Genomic DNA, 20,979 nt, shown 5'->3' on the forward strand with positions numbered 1-20,979 from the left:
GGCTATGCGGGGGTACGCCAAGGCTATGTGGGGGTACGCCAAGGCTATGTGGGGTTAACGACAAGGCTATGTGGGGGTACGCCAAGGCTATGCGGGGGTACGCTAAGGCTATGTGGGGGTACGCCAAAGCTATGCGGGGGTTCGCCAAGGTTATGTGGGGTACGCCAAGGCTATACGGGGGTTCGCCAAGACTATGCGGGGGTACGCCAAGGCTATGTGGGGGTACGCCAAAGCTATGCGGGGGTTCGCCAAGGTTATGCGGGGGTACGCCAAGGTTATGCGGGGGTTCGCCAAGGTTATGCGGGGGTACGCCAAGGCTATACGGGGGTTCGCCAAGGTTATGCGGGGGCATGCCAAGGCTATGTGGGGGTATGCCAAGGTTATGCGGGGGTACGGGAAGGCTATGCGGGGTACGCCAAGGTTATGTGGGGGTACACCAAGGCTATGCAGGGGTTCGCCAAGGTTATGTGGGGGTACACCAAGGCTATGTGGGGGTTCGCCAAGGTTATGTGGGGGGTACACCAAGGCTATGCGGGGGGTTCGCCAAGGTTATGTGGGGGTACACCAAGGTTATGTGGGGGTACGCCAAGGCTATGCGGGGGTTCGCCAAGGTTATGTGGGGGTACACAAAGGCTATGCGGGGGTTCGCCAAGGTTATGTGGGGGGTACACCAAGGCTATGCGGGGGGTTCGCCAAGGTTATATGGGGGGGACACCAAGGCTATGCGGGGGTTCGCCAAGGTTATGTGGGGGGACACCAAGGCTATGCGGGGGTACACCAAGGCTATGTGGGGGTACACCAAGGCTATGCGGGGGTTCGCCAAGGTTATGTGGGGGTACACCAAGGCTATGTGGGGGGACACCAAGGTTATGTGGGGGTACGCCAAGGCTATGCGGGGTACGCCAAGGTTATGTGGGGGGGACACCAAGGCTATGCGGGGGGACGCCAAGGCTATGTGGGGGTACACCAAGGTTATGTGGGGGGGACACCAAGGCTATGCGGGGGATGGCAATTCGCTGACATATAACGCTCATGCATTGTCCAGTATTTGTCAGCGCAGGGCGGGGATTGGACGCCGCAGTCGCCGCTGTAGCTCACTATATTGTACCGCACCCGGGGCCACTTTACGTGAGCTGCAGCGCCTGCCGGGCCTGACGTGTGACCTCCCTGACATTGTGCAGAGGTGCGGGCGCAGCGCAGAAGGACGTCATCCGTCAGAGCGCCCCCCCGACTCCCCCCCCCCCCCCCCCGGGATAGACACAGGCCTGGTGAGCATACACTAAGTGTAATACCGCAGTATGGGGGGTGTCACTGTATGAATGTCATATATTGCTCCAGGGGGATAATGGCAGAAGGGGGTTAAGTATCCCATTAGTGGGGTGAGCGGACGACATTATGAAATTAAGGACTTTTATGACTGATTTTGTCCGGGGGTAACCCTTGTATGTAAGTTCCCCACGAGCATACTTTCACCCTTTTGGGGTACAGTAACGATCTACACCAGTGTTTCCCAACCAGGGGGCCTCCAGCTGTTGCAAGACTTCAACTCCCAGTATTATATAGGCTGTATGTAGCGGATGTAGCGGTATTATATAGGCTGTATGTAGCTGTAATATGTAGGCTGTATGTAGCAGTATTATGTAGCGGTATTATGTAGGCTGCATGTAGCAGTATTATATAAGCTGTATATAGCAGTATTACATAGGCTGTATGTAGCGGTATTATGTAGGCTGTATGTAGCGGTATTATGTAGGCTGTATGTAGCAGTATTATATAGGCTGTATGTAGCAGTATTATATAGGCTGTTTGTAGCTGTATTATGTAGGCTGTATGTAGCAGTATTATATAGGCTGTATGTAGCGGTATTATATAGGCTGTATGTAGCAGTATTATATAGGCTGTATGTAGCAGTATTATGTAGGCTGTATGTAGCAGTATTATGTAGGCTGTATGTAGCAGTATTATGTAGGCTGTATGTAGCAGTATTATGTAGGCTGTATGTAGCAGTATTATGTAGGCTGTATGTAGCAGTATTATGTAGGCTGTATGTAGCTGTATTATATAGGCTGTATGTAGCTGTATTATATAGGCTGTATGTAGCGGTATTATGTAGGCTGTATGTAGCAGTATTATGTAGGCTGTATGTAGAGGTATTATATAGGCTGTATGTAGCGGTATTATATAGGCTGTATGTAGCAGTATTATATAAGCTGTATGTAGCAGTATTATATAGGCTGTATGTAGCGGTATTATATAGGCTGTATGTAGCAGTATTATGTAGGCTATATGTAGCAGTATTATGTAGGCTGTATGTAGCTGTATTATATAGGCTGTATGTAGCGGTATTATATAGGCTGTATGTAGCAGTATTATATAGGCTGTATGTAGCTGTATTATGTAGGCTGTATGTAGCAGTATTATATAGGCTATATGTAGCGGTATTACATAGGCTGTATGTAGCAGTATTATGTAGGCTGTATGTAGCAGTATTATATAGGCTGTATGTAGCAGTATTATATAGGCTGTATGTAGCTGTATTATGTAGGCTGTATGTAGCAGTATTATATAGGCTGTATGTAGCAGTATTATATAGGCTGTATGTAGCAGTATTATGTAGGCTGTATGTAGCGGTATTATGTAGGCTGTATGTAGCAGTATTATATAAGCTGTATATAGCAGTATTACATAGGCTGTATGTAGCGGTATTATGTAGGCTGTATGTAGCGGTATTATGTAGGCTGTATGTAGCAGTATTATATAGGCTGTATGTAGCAGTATTATATAGGCTGTATGTAGCTGTATTATGTAGGCTGTATGTAGCAGTATTATATAAGCTGTATGTAGCGGTATTATATAGGCTGTATGTAGCAGTATTATGTAGGCTGTATGTAGCAGTATTATATAGGCTGTATGTAGCAGTATTATGTAGGCTGTATGTAGCAGTATTATGTAGGCTGTATGTAGCAGTATTATATAGGCTGTGTGTAGCAGTATTATATAGGCTGTATGTAGCAGTATTATATAGGCTGTATGTAGCTGTATTATGTAGGCTGTATGTAGCAGTATTATATAGGCTGTATGTAGCGGTATTATGTAGGCTGTATGTAGCGGTAATATGTAGGCTGTATGTAGCAGTATTAGATAGGCTGTATGTAGCAGTATTATATAGGCTGTATGTAGCAGTATTATATAGGCTGTATGTAGCAGTATTATGTAGGCTGTATGTAGCAGTATTATATAGGCTGTATGTAGCGGTATTATGTAGGCTGTATGTAGCGGTATTATATAGGCTATATGTAGCGGTATTATGTAGGCTGTATGTAGCAGTATTATATAGGCTGTATGTAGCAGTATTATATAGACTGTATGTAGCGGTATTATGTAGGCTGTATGTAGCGGTATTATATAGGCTATATGTAGCGGTATTATGTAGGCTGTATGTAGCAGTATTATATAGGCTGTATGTAGCAGTATTATATAGGCTGTATGTAGTAGTATTAAATAGGCTGTATGTAGTAGTATTATGTAGGCTGTATGTAGCAGTATTATATAGGCTGTATGTAGCAGTATTATATAGGCTGTATGTAGCAGTATTATATAGGCTGTATGTAGCAGTATTACGTAGGCTGTATGTAGCAGTATTATATAGGCTGTATGTAGCAGTATTATATAAGCTGTATGTAGCAGTATTATGTAGGCTATATGTAGCAGTATTATGTAGGCTGTATGTAGCGGTATTATGTAGGCTGTATGTAGCAGTATTATATAGGGTGTATGTAGCAGTATTATGTAGGCTGTATGTAGCAGTATTATGTAGGCTGTATGTAGCAGTATTATATAGGCTGTATGTAGCTGTATTATGTAGGCTGTATGTAGCAGTATTATATAGGCTGTATGTAGCAGTATTATATAGGCTGTATGTAGCAGTATTATGTAGGCTGTATGTAGCGGTATTATGTAGGCTGTATGTAGCAGTATTATATAAGCTGTATATAGCAGTATTACATAGGCTGTATGTAGCGGTATTATGTAGGCTGTATGTAGCGGTATTATGTAGGCTGTATGTAGCAGTATTATATAGGCTGTATGTAGCAGTATTATATAGGCTGTATGTAGCTGTATTATGTAGGCTGTATGTAGCAGTATTATATAGGCTGTATGTAGCGGTATTATATAGGCTGTATGTAGCAGTATTATGTAGGCTGTATGTAGCAGTATTATATAGGCTGTATGTAGCAGTATTATGTAGGCTGTATGTAGCAGTATTATGTAGGCTGTATGTAGCAGTATTATATAGGCTGTGTGTAGCAGTATTATATAGGCTGTATGTAGCAGTATTATATAGGCTGTATGTAGCTGTATTATGTAGGCTGTATGTAGCAGTATTATATAGGCTGTATGTAGCGGTATTATGTAGGCTGTATGTAGCGGTAATATGTAGGCTGTATGTAGCAGTATTAGATAGGCTGTATGTAGCAGTATTATATAGGCTGTATGTAGCAGTATTATATAGGCTGTATGTAGCAGTATTATGTAGGCTGTATGTAGCAGTATTATATAGGCTGTATGTAGCAGTATTATATAGACTGTATGTAGCGGTATTATGTAGGCTGTATGTAGCGGTATTATATAGGCTATATGTAGCGGTATTATGTAGGTTGTATGTAGCAGTATTATATAGGCTGTATGTAGCAGTATTATATAGGCTGTATGTAGTAGTATTAAATAGGCTGTATGTAGTAGTATTATGTAGGCTGTATGTAGCAGTATTATATAGGCTGTATGTAGCAGTATTATATAGGCTGTATGTAGCAGTATTATATAGGCTGTATGTAGCAGTATTACGTAGGCTGTATGTAGCAGTATTATATAGGCTGTATGTAGCAGTATTATATAAGCTGTATGTAGCAGTATTATGTAGGCTATATGTAGCAGTATTATGTAGGCTGTATGTAGCGGTATTATGCAGGCTGTATGTAGCAGTATTATATAGGGTGTATGTAGCAGTATTATGTAGGCTGTATGTAGCGGTATTATGTAGGCTGTATGTAGCAGTATTATGTAGGCTGTATGTAGCAGTATTATGTAGGCTGTATGTAGCAGTATTATATAAGCTGTATGTAGCAGTATTATATAGGCTGTATGTAGCAGTATTATATAGGCTGTATGTAGCAGTATTATGTAGGCTGTATGTAGCAGTATTATATAGGCTGTATGTAGCAGTATTATATAGGCTATATGTAGCGGAATGATGTAGGCTGTATGTAGCAGTATTATGTAGGCTGTATGTAGCAGTATTATATAGGCTGTATGTAGCAGTATTATGTAGGCTGTATGTAGCAGTATTATATAGGCTGTATGTAGCAGTATTATATAGGCTATATGTAGCGGAATGATGTAGGCTGTACGTAGCAGTAGTATGTAGGCTGTATGTAGCAGTATTATGTAGGCTGTATGTAGCAGTATTATATAAGCTGTATGTAGCAGCATTATATAGGCTGTATGTAGCAGTATTATATAGGCTGTATGTAGCAGTATTATGTAGGCTGTATGTAGCAGTATTATATAGGCTGTATGTAGCAGTATTATTTAGGCTGTATGTAGCGGTATTATGTAGGCTGTATGTAGCAGTATTATGTAGGCTGTATGTAGCAGTATTATATAGGCTGTATGTGGCAGTATTATATAGACTGTATGTAGCGGTATTATGTAGGCTGTATGTAGCAGTATTATGTAGGCTGTATGTAGCGGTATTATGTAGGCTGTATGTAGCAGTATTATATAGGCTGTATGTAGCAGTATTATGTAGGCTGTATGTAGCAGTATTATGTAGGCTGTATGTAGCAGTATTATATAAGCTGTATGTAGCAGTATTATATAGGCTATATGTAGCGGAATGATGTAGGCTGTATGTAGCAGTAGTATGTAGGCTGTATGTAGCAGTATTATGTAGGCTGTATGTAGCAGTATTATATAAGCTGTATGTAGCAGTATTATATAGGCTGTATGTAGCAGTATTATGTAGGCTGTATGTAGCAGTATTATATAGGCTGTATGTAGCGGTATTATGTAGGTTGTATGTAGCACTATTATATAGGCTGTATGTAGCAGTGTTATATAGGCTGTATGTAGTGGTATTATATAGGCTGTATGTAGCAGTATTATATAGGATGTGTAGCAGTATAATGTAGGCTGTATGTAGCAGTATTATATAGGCTGTATGTAGCAGTATTATGTAGGCTGTATGTAGCAGTATTATATAGGCTGTATGTAGCAGTATTATATAGGCTGTATGTAGCAGTATTATATAGGCTGTATGTAGCAGTATTATGTAGGCTGTATGTAGCAGTATTATGTAGGCTGTATGTAGCAGTATTATATAGGATGTATGTAGCAGTATTATATAGGCTGTATGTAGCAGTATTATATAGGATGTATGTAGCAGTATTATATAGGCTGTATGTAGCAGTATTATGTAGGCTGTATGTAGCCGTATTATGTAGGCTGTATGAAGCAGTTTTATGTAGGCTGTATGTAGCAGTATTATATAGGGTGTATGTAGCAGTATTATGTAGGCTGTATGTAGCAGTATTATGTAGGCTGTATGTAGCAGTATTATATAGGCTGTATGTAGCAGTATTATGTAGGCTGTATGTAGCAGTATTATGTAGGATGTATGTAGCAGTATTATATAGGCTGTATGTAGCAGTATTATGTAGGCTGTATGTAGCAGTATTATGTAGGCTGTATGTAGCAGTATTATGTAGGCTGTATGTAGCAGTATTATATAAGCTGTATGTAGCAGTATTATATAGGCTGTATGTAGCTGTATTATGTAGGCTGTATGTAGCGGTATTATATAGGCTGTATGTAGCAGTATTATATAGGCTGTATGTAGCAGTAGTATGTAGGCTGTATGTAGCAGTATTATGTAGGCTGTATGTAGCAGTATTATGTAGGCTGTGTGTAGCAGTATTATGTAGGCTGTATGTAGCAGTATTATATAGGCTGTGTGTAGCAGTATTATATAGGCTGTATGTAGCAGTATTATGTAGGCTGTATGTAGCGGTATTATATAGGCTGTATGTAGCAGTATTATATAGGCTGTATGTAGCAGTATTATGTAGGCTGTATGTAGCAGTATTATGTAGGCTGTATGTAGCAGTATTATGTAGGCTGTATGTAGCAGTATTATATAGGATGTATGTAGCAGTATTATATAGGCTGTATGTAGCAGTATTATATAGGATGTATGTAGCAGTATTATATAGGCTGTATGTAGCAGTATTATGTAGGCTGTATGTAGCGGTATTATGTATGCTGTATGAAGCAGTTTTATGTAGGCTGTATGTAGCAGTATTATATAGGGTGTATGTAGCAGTATTATGTAGGCTGTATGTAGCAGTATTATGTAGGCTGTATGTAGCAGTATTATATAGGCTGTATGTAGCAGTATTATGTAGGCTGTATGTAGCAGTATTATGTAGGATGTATGTAGCAGTATTATATAGGCTGTATGTAGCAGTATTATGTAGGCTGTATGTAGCAGTATTATGTAGGCTGTATGTAGCAGTATTATGTAGGCTGTATGTAGCAGTATTATATAAGCTGTATGTAGCAGTATTATATAGGCTGTATGTAGCTGTATTATGTAGGCTGTATGTAGCGGTATTATATAGGCTGTATGTAGCAGTATTATATAGGCTGTATGTAGCAGTAGTATGTAGGCTGTATGTAGCAGTATTATGTAGGCTGTATGTAGCAGTATTATGTAGGCTGTATGTAGCAGTATTATGTAGGCTGTATGTAGCAGTATTATATAGGCTGTGTGTAGCAGTATTATATAGGCTGTATGTAGCAGTATTATGTAGGCTGTATGTAGCGGTATTATATAGGCTGTATGTAGCAGTATTATATAGGCTGTATGTAGCAGTATTATGTAGGCTGTATGTAGCAGTATTATGTAGGCTGTATGTAGCAGTATTATGTAGGCTGTATGTAGCAGTAGTATGTAGGCTGTATGTAGCAGTATTATGTAGGCTGTATGTAGCAGTATTATATAGGCTGTATGTAGCAGTATTATATAAGCTGTATGTAGCAGTATTATATAGGGTGTATGTAGCAGTATTATATAGGCTGTATGTAGCAGTATTATGTAGGCTGTATGTAGCAGTATTATGTAGGCTGTATGTAGCAGTATTATATAGGCTGTGTGTAGCAGTATTATATAGGCTGTATGTAGCAGTATTATGTAGGCTGTATGTAGCGGTATTATATAGGCTGTATGTAGCAGTATTATATAGGCTGTATGTAGCAGTATTATGTAGGCTGTATGTAGCAGTATTATGTAGGCTGTATGTAGTAGTATTATGTAGGCTGTATGTAGCAGTAGTATATAGGCTGTATGTAGCGGTATTATGTAGGCTGTATGTAGCAGTATTATATAAGCTGTATGTAGCAGTATTATATAGGCTGTATGTAGCAGTATTATATAAGCTGTATGTAGCAGTATTATATAAGCTGTATGTAGCAGTTTTATGTAGGCTGTATGTAGCAGTATTATATAGGGTGTATGTAGCAGTATTATGTAGGCTGTATGTAGCAGTATTATGTAGGCTGTATGTAGCAGTATTATGTAGGCTGTATGTAGCAGTATTATATAGGTTGTATGTAGCAGTATTATATAGGCTGTATGTAGCAGTATTATATAGGCTGTATGTAGCAGTATTATGTAGGCTGTATGTAGCGGTATTATGTAGGCTGTATGTAGCAGTATTATATAAGCTGTATGTAGCAGTATTATGTAGGCTGTATGTAGAAGTATTATGTAGGCTGTATGTGGCGTTATTATGTAGATTGTATGTGGTGGTACCATGTAGGCTGTATATAGCAGTATAATGTAGGCTGTATGTGATAGTACTGTCAGTCAGTGTTCGCACATGAAAATAAAATATGGGTAATAATATAGTTTCTTAAATAAAAAAATATAAAAGGGGCACTTCAATGGGAAAACTATATTCATATCAACTGTTGCAGAAAGTTCTACAGATTTGTAAATTACTTCTATATAATAATCTTAATTCTTCCAGTACTTATCAGCTGCTGTATGCTCCGCAGGAAGTTGTGTAGTTCTTCTCAGTCTGACCACAGTGCTCTCTGCTGACACCTCTGTCCGTTTCAGGAACTGTCCAGAGCAGGAGAGGTTTGCTATGGGGATTTGCTCCAGTTCCGGACATGGACAGAGGTTTCAGCAGAGAGCAGTGTGGTCAGACAGAAAAGAACTACATGACTTCCTGTGGAGCATACAGCAGCTGAAAAGTACTGGAAGGGTTAAGATTTTTATATAGAAGTAATTCATAAATCTGTATAACTTCAGAGTACCCCTAATCAAGTGTTAATGAGCCGTCAGTTATCAGAATGAGGTCAATTAACGGTTTGTTGACTGTTTCTGGGTAATGATACATTGTTTCCTAAATGACAACAATATGATAATTAATCACAGCCTAATGAAGTGTTAATGAGCTGTCATTTAATAAGTATAAGATCCGTCCGCAGCAGCTTGAGGACTGTTTCCAGGTAATAATATATTGTTTCCTAAATTAAAAAAAAAATATGATAATTAATAACAGTCTAATTACGGTTAGTATCAATGAGCTTTCAGTTCTAATGAGAATAAGACCAGCCAGCTGTTTGTTGACTCTTTCCAAGTAATAACATATTGTTTCCTAAATTACAAAAATATATTAATCCCAGCCTAATGAAGTGTTAATGATCCATCAGTTATATTAAGAATAAGATCCATCAACAGCAACTTGTTGACTGTTTCCATGTAAAAATATATTGTCTCCTAAACAAAAATATTCAATTAACCACAGCTTAATGAAGTGTTAATGATCCATCAGAGACACATATAATAGGAATAAGGTCTGGCAAAAGCAACTTGTTGACTGATTTGGGGTAATAATATATTGTTTCCTAAATAATAAAAAATATGGTATCAATCACAGTCTAATCAAGTGTTAATGGAGCCGTCAGTTATAACCAGAGATAAAAAATACAAAAAAGATCCAGAAACTTGTCGACTGTTTCCATGAAGTAATATATTGCTAAATTACAAAAGTATAATACCGACCACAGTCTAATGAAGTGTTAATGAGCCCTCAGTTATATTAAGAATAAGATCCATCAACAGCAATTTATTGACAGTTTCCATGTAAAAATATATTGTTTCCTAAACAAAAATATTCGTCATATAAGAATAAGATCCACGATTCCGCTCGAATTCACTTCCACAAAGCTTGCTGCAGACTTTTTGTGAACAGCAGATTTTCGGTGGAATTTTTCGGCGAAACACAGAATTTCGGCGAAATTCAAAGCCCCATTGAGTTCAATGATACTCTGCCCGCAAGAAACACAGGTCTTTACATTTTGAGCATTGAGGAATGGGACGACGGGATCGCGTTGCGCACAATGGGCAATAAATTTTGACGGAATTTTCGCCAGAATAATTTCTCGGGATTCTGTACGGAAATACCCCCCCCCCCGTGTGAATAGCCTAATAATGTATGGTTGCCTTAAAGGGGTACTCCGCCCCTAGACATCTTCTCTAAAAGATAGGGGATAAGACGTCTGATCGCGGGGACCCCGCCGCTGGGGACCCCCCGTGATCTCGGCTGCGGCACTCCAGACATCCGGTGGCTGATGACTGGCAATGCGAGGTGAAGGCTCGTGATGTCACGGCCAAGCCTCGCTGGTGACATCATGACCACGCCCCCTCAATGCAAGTCTATGGGAGGGGGCGTGACGGACGTCACGCCCCCTCCCATAGACTTGCATTGAGGGGGCGTGGTCATGACATCACGAGCGGGGCGCAGCCATGATGTCACAAGCCTCCGGCGCTGAACTGGGTGCAGCAGGGAGATCACGGTGGGACCCCTCGCAATCAGATATCTTATCCCCTATCCTTAGGGGATAAGATGTCTAGGGGCAGAGTTCCCCTTTAATTACAAATATATGATTGTTGACTGTCCCCCCCACCCTCCATATAATCTCCTGTCACCCCTCACCCGGTGCCCAGGATCGTCCGTCTGATAAATATGTTAATAATTGACAGCGGGGCCTCACTTAATCTTTACTTCCTCTATCATTAGTCGGGGCCACTTTAAAATCAACATATTCTGAGCCTTGTACTATGATCACATGCAGAGCTGCACTCATAAATCTGCTGGCAGCCTCTGTGCTGCTGTGAGACCCCGATGACAGTGGTTTTGTCCTATTGCTGCTGGGGCGGGGGGGGGGGGGGGGGACCTTTAAAAAGGCTGTCCAGGATTAGAAAACATAGCCGCTTATTTATAGAAACAGCGCTGCCCCTGTCCTCAGGTTGTGTGCGGTATTGCAGCTCAGTTTAATTGAAGTATATAGAGCTGATTTGTAATGCCACACACAGCCTGAGGACAGGGGGGCGCTGTAATTGGAATAAACCCTTACATGTGAGCGTCCTGAACTCTGCTCTCTCTGCAGGTCGGTCTGCGCTGAGCACTGTCCCCACTGGCCTTACAGACTCCTGGTCCCTGCCGCTGTTGGCCTGGGAGGGGCGCTACTGTGCTGGAAGCTTCATGGACGGAAGATTAAGTCTATAGAGCTGGGAGAAGGCTGGTGGGGCCCCGGGGAAAAGCCCCCCAACTATGGAGAGGACACCCGTGTGCGGCCCTTCGTCATAGACGCCTCAGAGGACGACATTGAGGTATCGTATAGGATCTCCGCCCCCTCTCCCCCCCCCCCCAAAAAAAACTCCCAAAACTCCCCACAGCCCCCATATAAAATTCATAAGGTCCTAGTCTTTAAAGTCTCTATACGGTGTTTCCCAACCAGAGTGTCTCCAGCTGTTGCATAAATACAATTCCCAGCATGCCTGGACAGCTTTTGGCTGTCCGGGCATGCTGTGAGTTGTAGTTTTGCAACAGCTGGAGGCACCCTTGTTGGGAAACAAAGCTCTATAACATAAGTGAGATCTCGGAGGGTAACTATAGGGCACACCGGGTCCTGGAGCTTACAGTAAGGGTAACCAAATATACAGTTACCCAAAAGACTGGGGCATGCTGGGAGTTGTAGTTTTACAACATCTGGAGGTCCACAGTTTGTAGAACTTGGCTTTAGTATAAGTAAACCCTTAGAATAAGGAAAACCTCCCCGACGTGTTTCCCAGCACCAACTGAATCATCAGGGAAAATGAGGATCTAATATGAAACCCTAGTTGTCCCTGATGACGCAGTTACTACTGAGAAACATGTTTAATTAGCCATATTAACAGCAAAAGTGAAATAAAAGAGATTTAAAAAATCTGGACAAACTTTTGGAGCCTACGCTTAAGGGTAACCAAATATACAGTGACCCAAAAGATTGGGTGCGGGACATATCAATATCAAAACCCCAAAGGACCGAGGGGTATAAACCCCCTTCATAGTTGCCCAAACCTAAAACTTGTATATTTTATTTATACTCCGGTATATAGTATTTTTCAAACTGTGGACCTCCAGATGTTGCAAAACTAAAACTTCCAGCATGCCCGGACAGCCAGCTGGGATTTGTAGTTTTGCAACATCTGGAGGTGTGCAGTTTGGAGACCACTGCTTTGATAAAAGTAAACCTGCTAACAAAACCTCCCCGACATGTTTCTCAGGACCAACTGCATCACCAGGGATAATGAGAATCTAATATAAGAGCCTAATTGTCCCTAATGATGCAGTTACTGCTGAGAAACATGTTGAATCTTCCATGTGAACAGCGAGACCAGATTTCATATCTGTGTCTTGTTAATCTACGTTGTCCGATTGAAGTCAATGGGAAGAATTCGCAATAAATCAACAAGAGATCCGACACGACCATTGACACGCTGAAGATGAAGGTCTTCTTCCACCAAGGAATTCTTCAGCAGTGAGTAGTTGAGGTTTGGGTTTTCCACTGCAGGTGGTCCACCACATTTACGCCACGTGTGGCCCTATCCATCAGGACATTGTGTCAGGGGGCCGTGTGGCCCTATCCATCAGGACATAGTGTCAGGGGGCCCTGTGGCCCTATCCATCAGGACATAGTGTCAGGGAGCCCTGTGGCCCTATCCATCAGGACATAGTGTCAGGGAGCCCTGTGGCACTATCCATCAGGACATAGTGTCAGGGAGCCCTGTGGCCCTATCCATCAGGACATAGTGTCAGGGGGCCATGTGGCCCTATCCATTAGGACATAGTGTCAGGGAGCCCTGTGGCCCTATCCCTCAGGACATAGTGTCAGGAGCCCTGTGGCCCTATCCATCAGGACATAGTGTCAGGGGCCCCTGTGGCCCTATCCATCAGGACATAGTGTCAGGTGACCTTGTGGCCCTATCCATCAGGACATAGTGTCAGGTGACCTTTTGGCCCTATCCATCAGGACATAGTGTCAGGGGGCCTTGTGGCCCTATCCATCAGTACATAGTGTCAGGGAGCCTTGTGGCCCTATCCATCAGGACATAGTGTCAGGAGCCCTGTGGCCCTATCCATCAGGACATAGTGTCAGGGAGCCATGTGGCCCTATCCATCAGGACATAGTGTCAGGAGCCCTGTGGCCCTATCCATCAGGACATAGTGTCAGGGAGCCATGTGGCCCTATCCATCAGGACATAGTGTCAGGGAGCCCTGTGGCCCTATACATCAGGACATAGTGTCAGGGAGCCATGTGGCCCTATCCATCAGTACATAGTGTCAGGGAGCCCTGTGGCCCTATCCATCAGGACATAGTGTCAGGAGCCCTGTGGCCCTATCCATCAGTACATAGTGTCAGGGAGCCCTGTGGCCCTATCCATCAGGATATAGTGTCAGGAGCCCTGTGGCCCTATCCCTCAGGACATAGTGTCAGGAGCCTTGTGGCCCTATCCATCAAGACATAGTGTCAGGGAGCCCTGTGGCCCTATCCATCAGGACATAGTGTCAGGGGGCCCTGTGGCCCTATCCATCAGGACATAGTGTCAGGAGCCCTGTGGCCCTATCCATCAGGACATAGTGTCAGGGGGCCCTGTGGCCCTATCCATCAGGACATAGTGTCAGGGAGCCCTGTGGCCCTATTCATCAGGATATAGTGTCAGGGAGCCCTGTGGCCCTATCCATCAGGACATAGTGTCAGGGAACCCTGTGGCCCTATCCATCGGGACATACTGTCAGGGAGCCCTGTGGCCCTATCCATCAGGACATAGTGTCAGGGAACCATGTGGCCCTATTCATCAGGACATAGTGTCAGGTGACCATGTGGCCCTATCCATCAGGCCATAGTGTCAGGAGCCTTGTGGCCCTATCCATCAAGACATAGTGTCAAGGAGCCCTGTGGCCCTATCCATCAGGCCATAGTGTCAGGAGCCCTGTGGCCCTATCCATCAGTACATAGTGTCAGGGAGCCTTGTGGCCCTATCCATCAGGACATAGTGTCAGGGAGCCCTGTGGCCCTATCCATCAGGACATAGTGTCAGGGGGCCCTGTGGCCCTATCCATCAGGACATAGTGTCAGGGAGCCTTGTGGCCCTATCCATCAGGACATAGTGTCAGGAGCCCTGTGGCCCTATCCATCAGTACATAGTGTCAGGGAGCCATGTGGCCCTATCCATCAGGATATAGTGTCAGGAGCCCTGTGGCCCTATCCCTCAGGACATGGTGTCAGGAGCCTTGTGGCCCTATCCATCAAGACATAGTGTCAGGGAGCCCTGTGGCCCTATCCATCAGGACATAGTGTCAGGGGGCCCTGTGGCCCTATCCATCAGGACATAGTGTCAGGGGGCCCTGTGGCCCTATCCATCAGGACATAGTGTCAGGGAGCCCTGTGGCCCTATCCATCAGGATATAGTGTCAGGGAGCCCTGTGGCCCTATCCATCAGGACATACTGTCAGGGAGCCCTGTGGCCCTATCCATCAGGACATAGTGTCAGGGAACCATGTGGCCCTATTCATCAGGACATAGTGTCAGGTGACCATGTGGCCCTATCCATCAGGACATAGTGTCAGAGAGCCCTGTGGCCCTATCCATCAGGACATAGTGTCAGGGAGCCCTGTGGCCCTATCCATCAGGACATAGTGTCAGGGAACCATGTGGCCCTATCCATCAGGACATAGTGTCGGGGAGCCTTGTGGCCCTATCCATCAGGACATAGTGTCAGGGGGCCCTGTGGCCCTATCCATCAGGACATAGTGTCGGGGAGCCTTGTGGCCCTATCCCTCAGGACATAGTGTCAGGGAGCCCTGTGGCCCTATCCATCAGGACATAGTGTCGGGGAGCCCTGTGGCCCTATCCATCAGGACATAGTGTCAGGTGACCTTGTGGCCCTTTCCATCAGGACATAGTGTCAGGTGACCTTGTGGCCCTATCCATCAGGACATAGTGTCAGGGAGCCCTGTGGCCCTATCCATCAGGACATAGTGTCAGGGGGCCCTGTGGCCCTATCCATCAGGACATAGTGTCAGGGAGCCTTGTGGCCCTATCCATCAGGACATAGTGTCAGGAGCCCTGTGGCCCTATCCATCAGTACATAGTGTCAGGGAGCCTTGTGGCCCTATCCATCAGGATATAGTGTCAGGAGCCCTGTTGCCCTATCCCTCAGGACATAGTGTCAGGAGCCTTGTGGCCCTATCCATCAGGATATAGTGTCAGGGAGCCCTGTGGCCCTATCCATCAGGACATAGTGTCAGGGGGCCCTGTGGCCCTATCCATCAGGACATAGTGTCAGGGAGCCCTGTGGCCCTATCCATCAGGATATAGTGTCAGGGAGCCCTGTGGCCCTATCCATCAGGACATAGTGTCAGGGAAATCTGTGGCCCTATCCATCAGGACATACTGTCAGGGAGCCCTGTGGCCCTATCCATCAGGACATAGTGTCAGGGAACCATGTGGCCCTATTCATCAGGACATAGTGTCAGGTGACCATGTGGCCCTATCCATCAGGACATAGTGTCAGGAGCCCTGTGGCCCTATCCATCAGGACATAGTGTCAGGGAGCCCTGTGGCCCTATCCATCAGGACATAGTGTCAGGGAACCATGTGGCCCTATCCATCAGGACATAGTGTCGGGGAGCCTTGTGGCCCTATCCATCAGGACATAGTGTCGGGGAGCCCTGTGGCCCTATCCATCAGGACATAGTGTCAGGGGGCCCTGTGGCCCTATCCAGCAGGACATAGTGTCAGGAGCCCTGTGGCCCTATCCATCAGGACATAGTGTCAGGGGGCCCTTTGGCCCTATCCATCAGTACATAGTGTCAGGGAGCCCTGTGGCCCTATCCATCAGGACATAGTGTCAGGAGCCCTGTGGCCCTTTCCATCAGGACATAGTGTCAAGGAGCCCTGTGGCCCTATCCATCAGTACATAGTGTCAGGGAGCCTTGTGGCCCTATCCATCAGGACATAGTGTCAGGGAGCCCTGTGGCGCTATCCATCAGGACATAGTGTCAGGAGCCCTGTGGCCCTATCCATCAGGACATAGTGTCAGGGGGCCCTGTGGCCCTATCCATCAGGACATAGTGTCAGGGGGCCATGTGGCCCTATTCATCAGGACATAGTGTCAGGGAGCCCTGTGGCCCTATCCTTCAGGACATAGTGTCAGGGGGCCATGTGGCCCTATCCATCAGGACATAGTGTCAGGGGGCCCTGTGGCCCTATCCATCAGGACATAGTGTCAGGGAGCCCTGTGGCCCTATCCATCAGGACATAGTGTCAGGGAGCCCTGTTGCCCTATCCATCAGGACATAGCGTCGGGGAGCCTTGTGGCCCCTGCAGGTCCCTGTTAATTTGCTTTACTCTCCAGGATCTTCACCGACGCTTGGACGCCACCAGGTTCTTCTCTCCCCTTGAAGACGCCCGATTCATCTACGGGTTTAACTCTTCACATCTGCAGAAAGTGATTTCCTACTGGAGGAACCGATACGACTGGAAGAAGCAAGTGAAGGTCCTGAATAAGTATCCGCACTTCAAAACCAACATAGAAGGTAGAGGAGACGTGTGACAGAATCTCTGAGGATGGCGCCATCCCTGTCCGTGTCACATGTCTGTCCGTGTCACATGTCCCTGTCAGTGTCACATGTCCCTGTCCATGTCATAGTCACATGTCTCTGTCCATATCACATGTCCCTGTCCTTGTCACATGTCTCTATCCGTGTCACATGTTCTTGTCACATGTCCCTGTCCGTGTCACATGTCCCTATCTGTGTCACATGCCTGGTCTTTATCCTGCAGGTCTGGACATACACTTCATCCACGTGAAGCCACCACATGTGACCCCAGGACAGAAGGTCTATCCTCTCCTCATGGTCCATGGCTGGCCGGGATCCTTCTACGAGTTCTATCACATCCTCCCTCTCCTGACCGATCCCGGGAATCATGGTCTCAATCCAGAAGTCGCCTTTGAGGTCGTCTGTCCTTCTATCCCGGGATACGGCTTTTCTGAAGCGTCATCGAAGATGGGCGAGTACTGGACCTCAAGGGTGACTGACACATCGTACGGATACGGTCTATGTGGACCTCAAGGGTGACTGACACATCATAAGGATATGGTCTATGTGGACCACAAGGGCGACTGACACATCGTATGGATACGGTCTATGTGGAACTCAAGGGTGACTGTCACATCGTATGGATACGGTCTATGTAGATCTCAAGGGCGACTGACACATCGTATTGGATATGGTCTATGTGGATCTCAAGGGTGACTGACACATCGTATGGATACGGTCTATGTGGACCTCAAGGGTGACTGACACATCGTACGGATACGGTCTATGTGGACCTCAAGGGCGACTGACACATCGTATGGATACGGTCTATGTGGACCTCAAGGGCGACTGATACATCATATGGATACAGTCTATGTGGACCTCAAGGGCGACTGACACATCGTATGGATACGGTCTATGTGGACCTCAAGGGCGACTGATACATCGTATGGATACGGTCTATGTGGACCTCAAGGGCGACTGATACATCATATGGATATGGTCTATGTGGACCACAAGGGTGACTGACACATCATATGGATATGGTCTATGTGGACCACAAGGGTGACTGACACATTGTATGGATATGGTCTATGTGGACCACAAGGGTGACTGACAATCGTATGGATACGGTCTATGTGGACCACAAGGGCAACTGACACATCATATGGATACGGTCTATGTGGACTTTAAATTGATTTGTTCCTTGGTGGTCCATGGTCACTGTCCCATTTAGACATGGTGACATTTTGGTTTTATGTCACTGTCTTCTCTTCTCCTATATAGGATTCAGCGCCTTCGCCGCCGCACGGATCTTCTACAAGTTGATGCTCAGACTTGGATTCAATGAATTTTACCTCCAGGGTGGGGACTGGGGCAGCAGAATTACCACCCTCTTGTCTCAGATGAAGCCCAAGTGAGTGGGTGTGTGGTGGGATAAGGCCACGTCTTACCTGGGGGTTGTTCTCCATTTATGTTCCACGTCTTTTCTTCTAGGTCGGTAAAGGGTCTCCACCTGAACTTTGTGATTATGCCGACTAGAGGATTAGGGAGGATCAAGTCTCTGGTGATTGGCCGGTACATGCCGTGGCTGGTGGGGCTGACCAGAGAAGACGTCCGGCTTCTGTATCCCTACATGGAGAAGAACGTGTTCAGGATTATGAGGGAGACTGGATACCTGCACATTCAGGCAACCAAACCGGACACCATAGGTGAGAGACCCCAGAGCAGCTTTTAAGCAGCATCTGTGGTGGACCCATTAGGTTGCAGTTGGGTTTGGCCTGGTGGTACTCTCGCATGATATGGTCTTTGCCCAGAATTGGGATAGATAATCAATAAATTGAATCATAGTCAGTGCAAAGTACATGGTCATGGTAGGTGGTGTTCACTTATAGGTGGGAAGGTGGACTTCAACAACAAGGTCCACAAGATGCTGATTGGTAAGTGTAGCATCACTCTTGCACCTGGCCCTTTAAATCTACAACAGGCAAACACATGAAATAAGGAAACCTGGGAGCAAAGACCAGGGTGGAGGCAGCAGGGTCACTTCAGAGAAAGGTAGATGGGGCAGGGGGTGATCGCTGGTTAGGTTAATACATATGGTTAGTACATTGTTCCTTGAGCTCCTATAGGGGCAGCGATAACTTCTTTCATACTCAGGAGCACTGCACCCCCAGCTCACAGTTATGTGCAAGCTTCTAGTGACCCTCCACACTCAAGAGCACTGCACCCCCAGCTCACAGTTATGTGCCAGCTTCTGGTGACCCTCCACACTCAGGAGCACTGCACCCCCAGCTCACAGTTATGTACCAGCTTCTAGTGACCCTCCACACTCAGGAGCACTGCACCCCCAGCTCACAGTTATGTGCCAGCTTCTGGTGACCCTCCACACTCAGGAGCACTGCACCCCCAGCTCACAGTAATGTGCCAGCTTCTAGTGACCCTCCACACTCAGGAGCACTACACTCCCAGCTCCCAGTTATGCACCTTCTAGTGACCCTCCACACTCAGAAGCACTGCAACCCCAGCTCACAGTTATGTGCCAGCTTCTAGTGACCCTTCACACTCAGCAGCACTGCACCCCCAGCTTACAGTTATGTGCCAGCTTCTAGTGACCCTCTATACTCAAAAGCACTGCACCACCAGCTTACAGTTATGTGCCAGCTTCTAGTGACCCTCTACACTCAGGAGCACTGCACCCCCAGCTCACAGTTATGTTCCAGCTTCTAGTGCCCCTCTACACTCAGGAACACTGCACCCCCAGCTCACAGTTATGTGCCAGCTTCTGCTGACCCTCTACACTCAGGAGCACTTCACCCCCAGCTCACAGTTATGTGCCAGCTTCTAGTGACCCTCTACACTCAGGAGCATTGCACCCCCAGCTCACAATCATGTGCCAGCTTCTAGTGACCCTCTACACTCAGGAGCACTGCACCCTCAGCTCACAGTTATGTACCAGCTTCAAGTGACCCTCTACACTCAGGAGCACTGCACCCCCAGTTCACAGTTATGTGCCAGTTTCTAGTGACCCTCTACAATCAGGAGCACTGCACCCCCAGCTCACAGTTATGTGCCAGCTTCTAGTGACCCTCTACACTCAGGAGCACTGCACCCAGAGCTCATAGTTATGTGCCAGCTTCTAGTGACCATCTACACTCAGTAGCACTGCACCCCCAGCTCACAGTTATGTGCCAGCTTCTACTGACCCTCTACACTCAGGAGTACAGCACCCCCAGCTCACAGTTATGGGCCAGCTTCTAGTGACCATCTACACTCAGGAGCACTGCACCCCCAACTCACAGTTATGTTCCAGCTTCTAGTGACCCTCTACACTCAGGAGCACTGCACCCCCAACTCACAGTTATGGGCCAGCTTCTAGTGACCCTCTACTTTCAGGAGCACTGCACCCCCAGCTCACAGTTATGTGCCAGCTTCTAGAGACCATCTACACTCAGTAGCACTGCACCCCCAGCTCACAGTTATGTGCCAGCTTCTACTGACCCTCTACACTCAGGAGCACAGCACCCCCAGCTCACAGTTATGGGCCAGCTTCTAGTGACATCTACACTCAGGAGCACTGCACCCCCAGCCCACAGTTATGTGCCAGCTTCTACTGACCCTCTACACTCAGGAGCACTGCACCCCCAGCTCACAGTTATGTGCCAGCTTCTAGTGTCCTTCTACACTCAGGAGCACTGCATCCCCAGCTCACAGTTATGTGCCAGCTTCTAGTGACCATCTACATTCAGGAGCACTGCACCCCAGCTCACAGTTATGTGCCAGCTTCTAGTGACCCTCTACACTCAGGAGCACTGCACCCCCAGCTCACAGTTATGTGCCAGCTTCTAGTGACCCTCTACACTCAGGAGCACTGCACCCCCAGCTCACAGTTATGCTCCAGCTTCTAGTGACCCTCTACACTAAGGAGCACTGCACCCCCAGCTCACAGTTATGTGCCAGCTTCTAGTGTCCTTCTACACTC

The 20,979-nt window shown here is 45.9% G+C and overlaps 1 protein-coding gene across 1 annotated transcript in view; it reads left to right on the forward strand.

Annotated features, from left to right (window-relative positions):
- LOC130360901 (epoxide hydrolase 1-like) overlaps nt 1-20,979 on the forward strand; it is a 33,985-nt gene that overhangs the window by 852 nt on the left and 12,154 nt on the right. The window contains exons 2-6 of the mRNA XM_056563457.1: nt 11,521-11,743; nt 16,814-16,994; nt 17,242-17,469; nt 18,285-18,414; nt 18,495-18,709. Of these exons, the coding sequence (XP_056419432.1) occupies nt 11,521-11,743; nt 16,814-16,994; nt 17,242-17,469; nt 18,285-18,414; nt 18,495-18,709 (977 nt within the window). The remainder of the gene's footprint in view (nt 1-11,520; nt 11,744-16,813; nt 16,995-17,241; nt 17,470-18,284; nt 18,415-18,494; nt 18,710-20,979) is intronic.

The sequence above is a fragment of the Hyla sarda genome, chromosome 3 (genome assembly GCF_029499605.1).
Source record: "Hyla sarda isolate aHylSar1 chromosome 3, aHylSar1.hap1, whole genome shotgun sequence".
Taxonomy (NCBI): Eukaryota; Metazoa; Chordata; class Amphibia; order Anura; family Hylidae; genus Hyla; species Hyla sarda.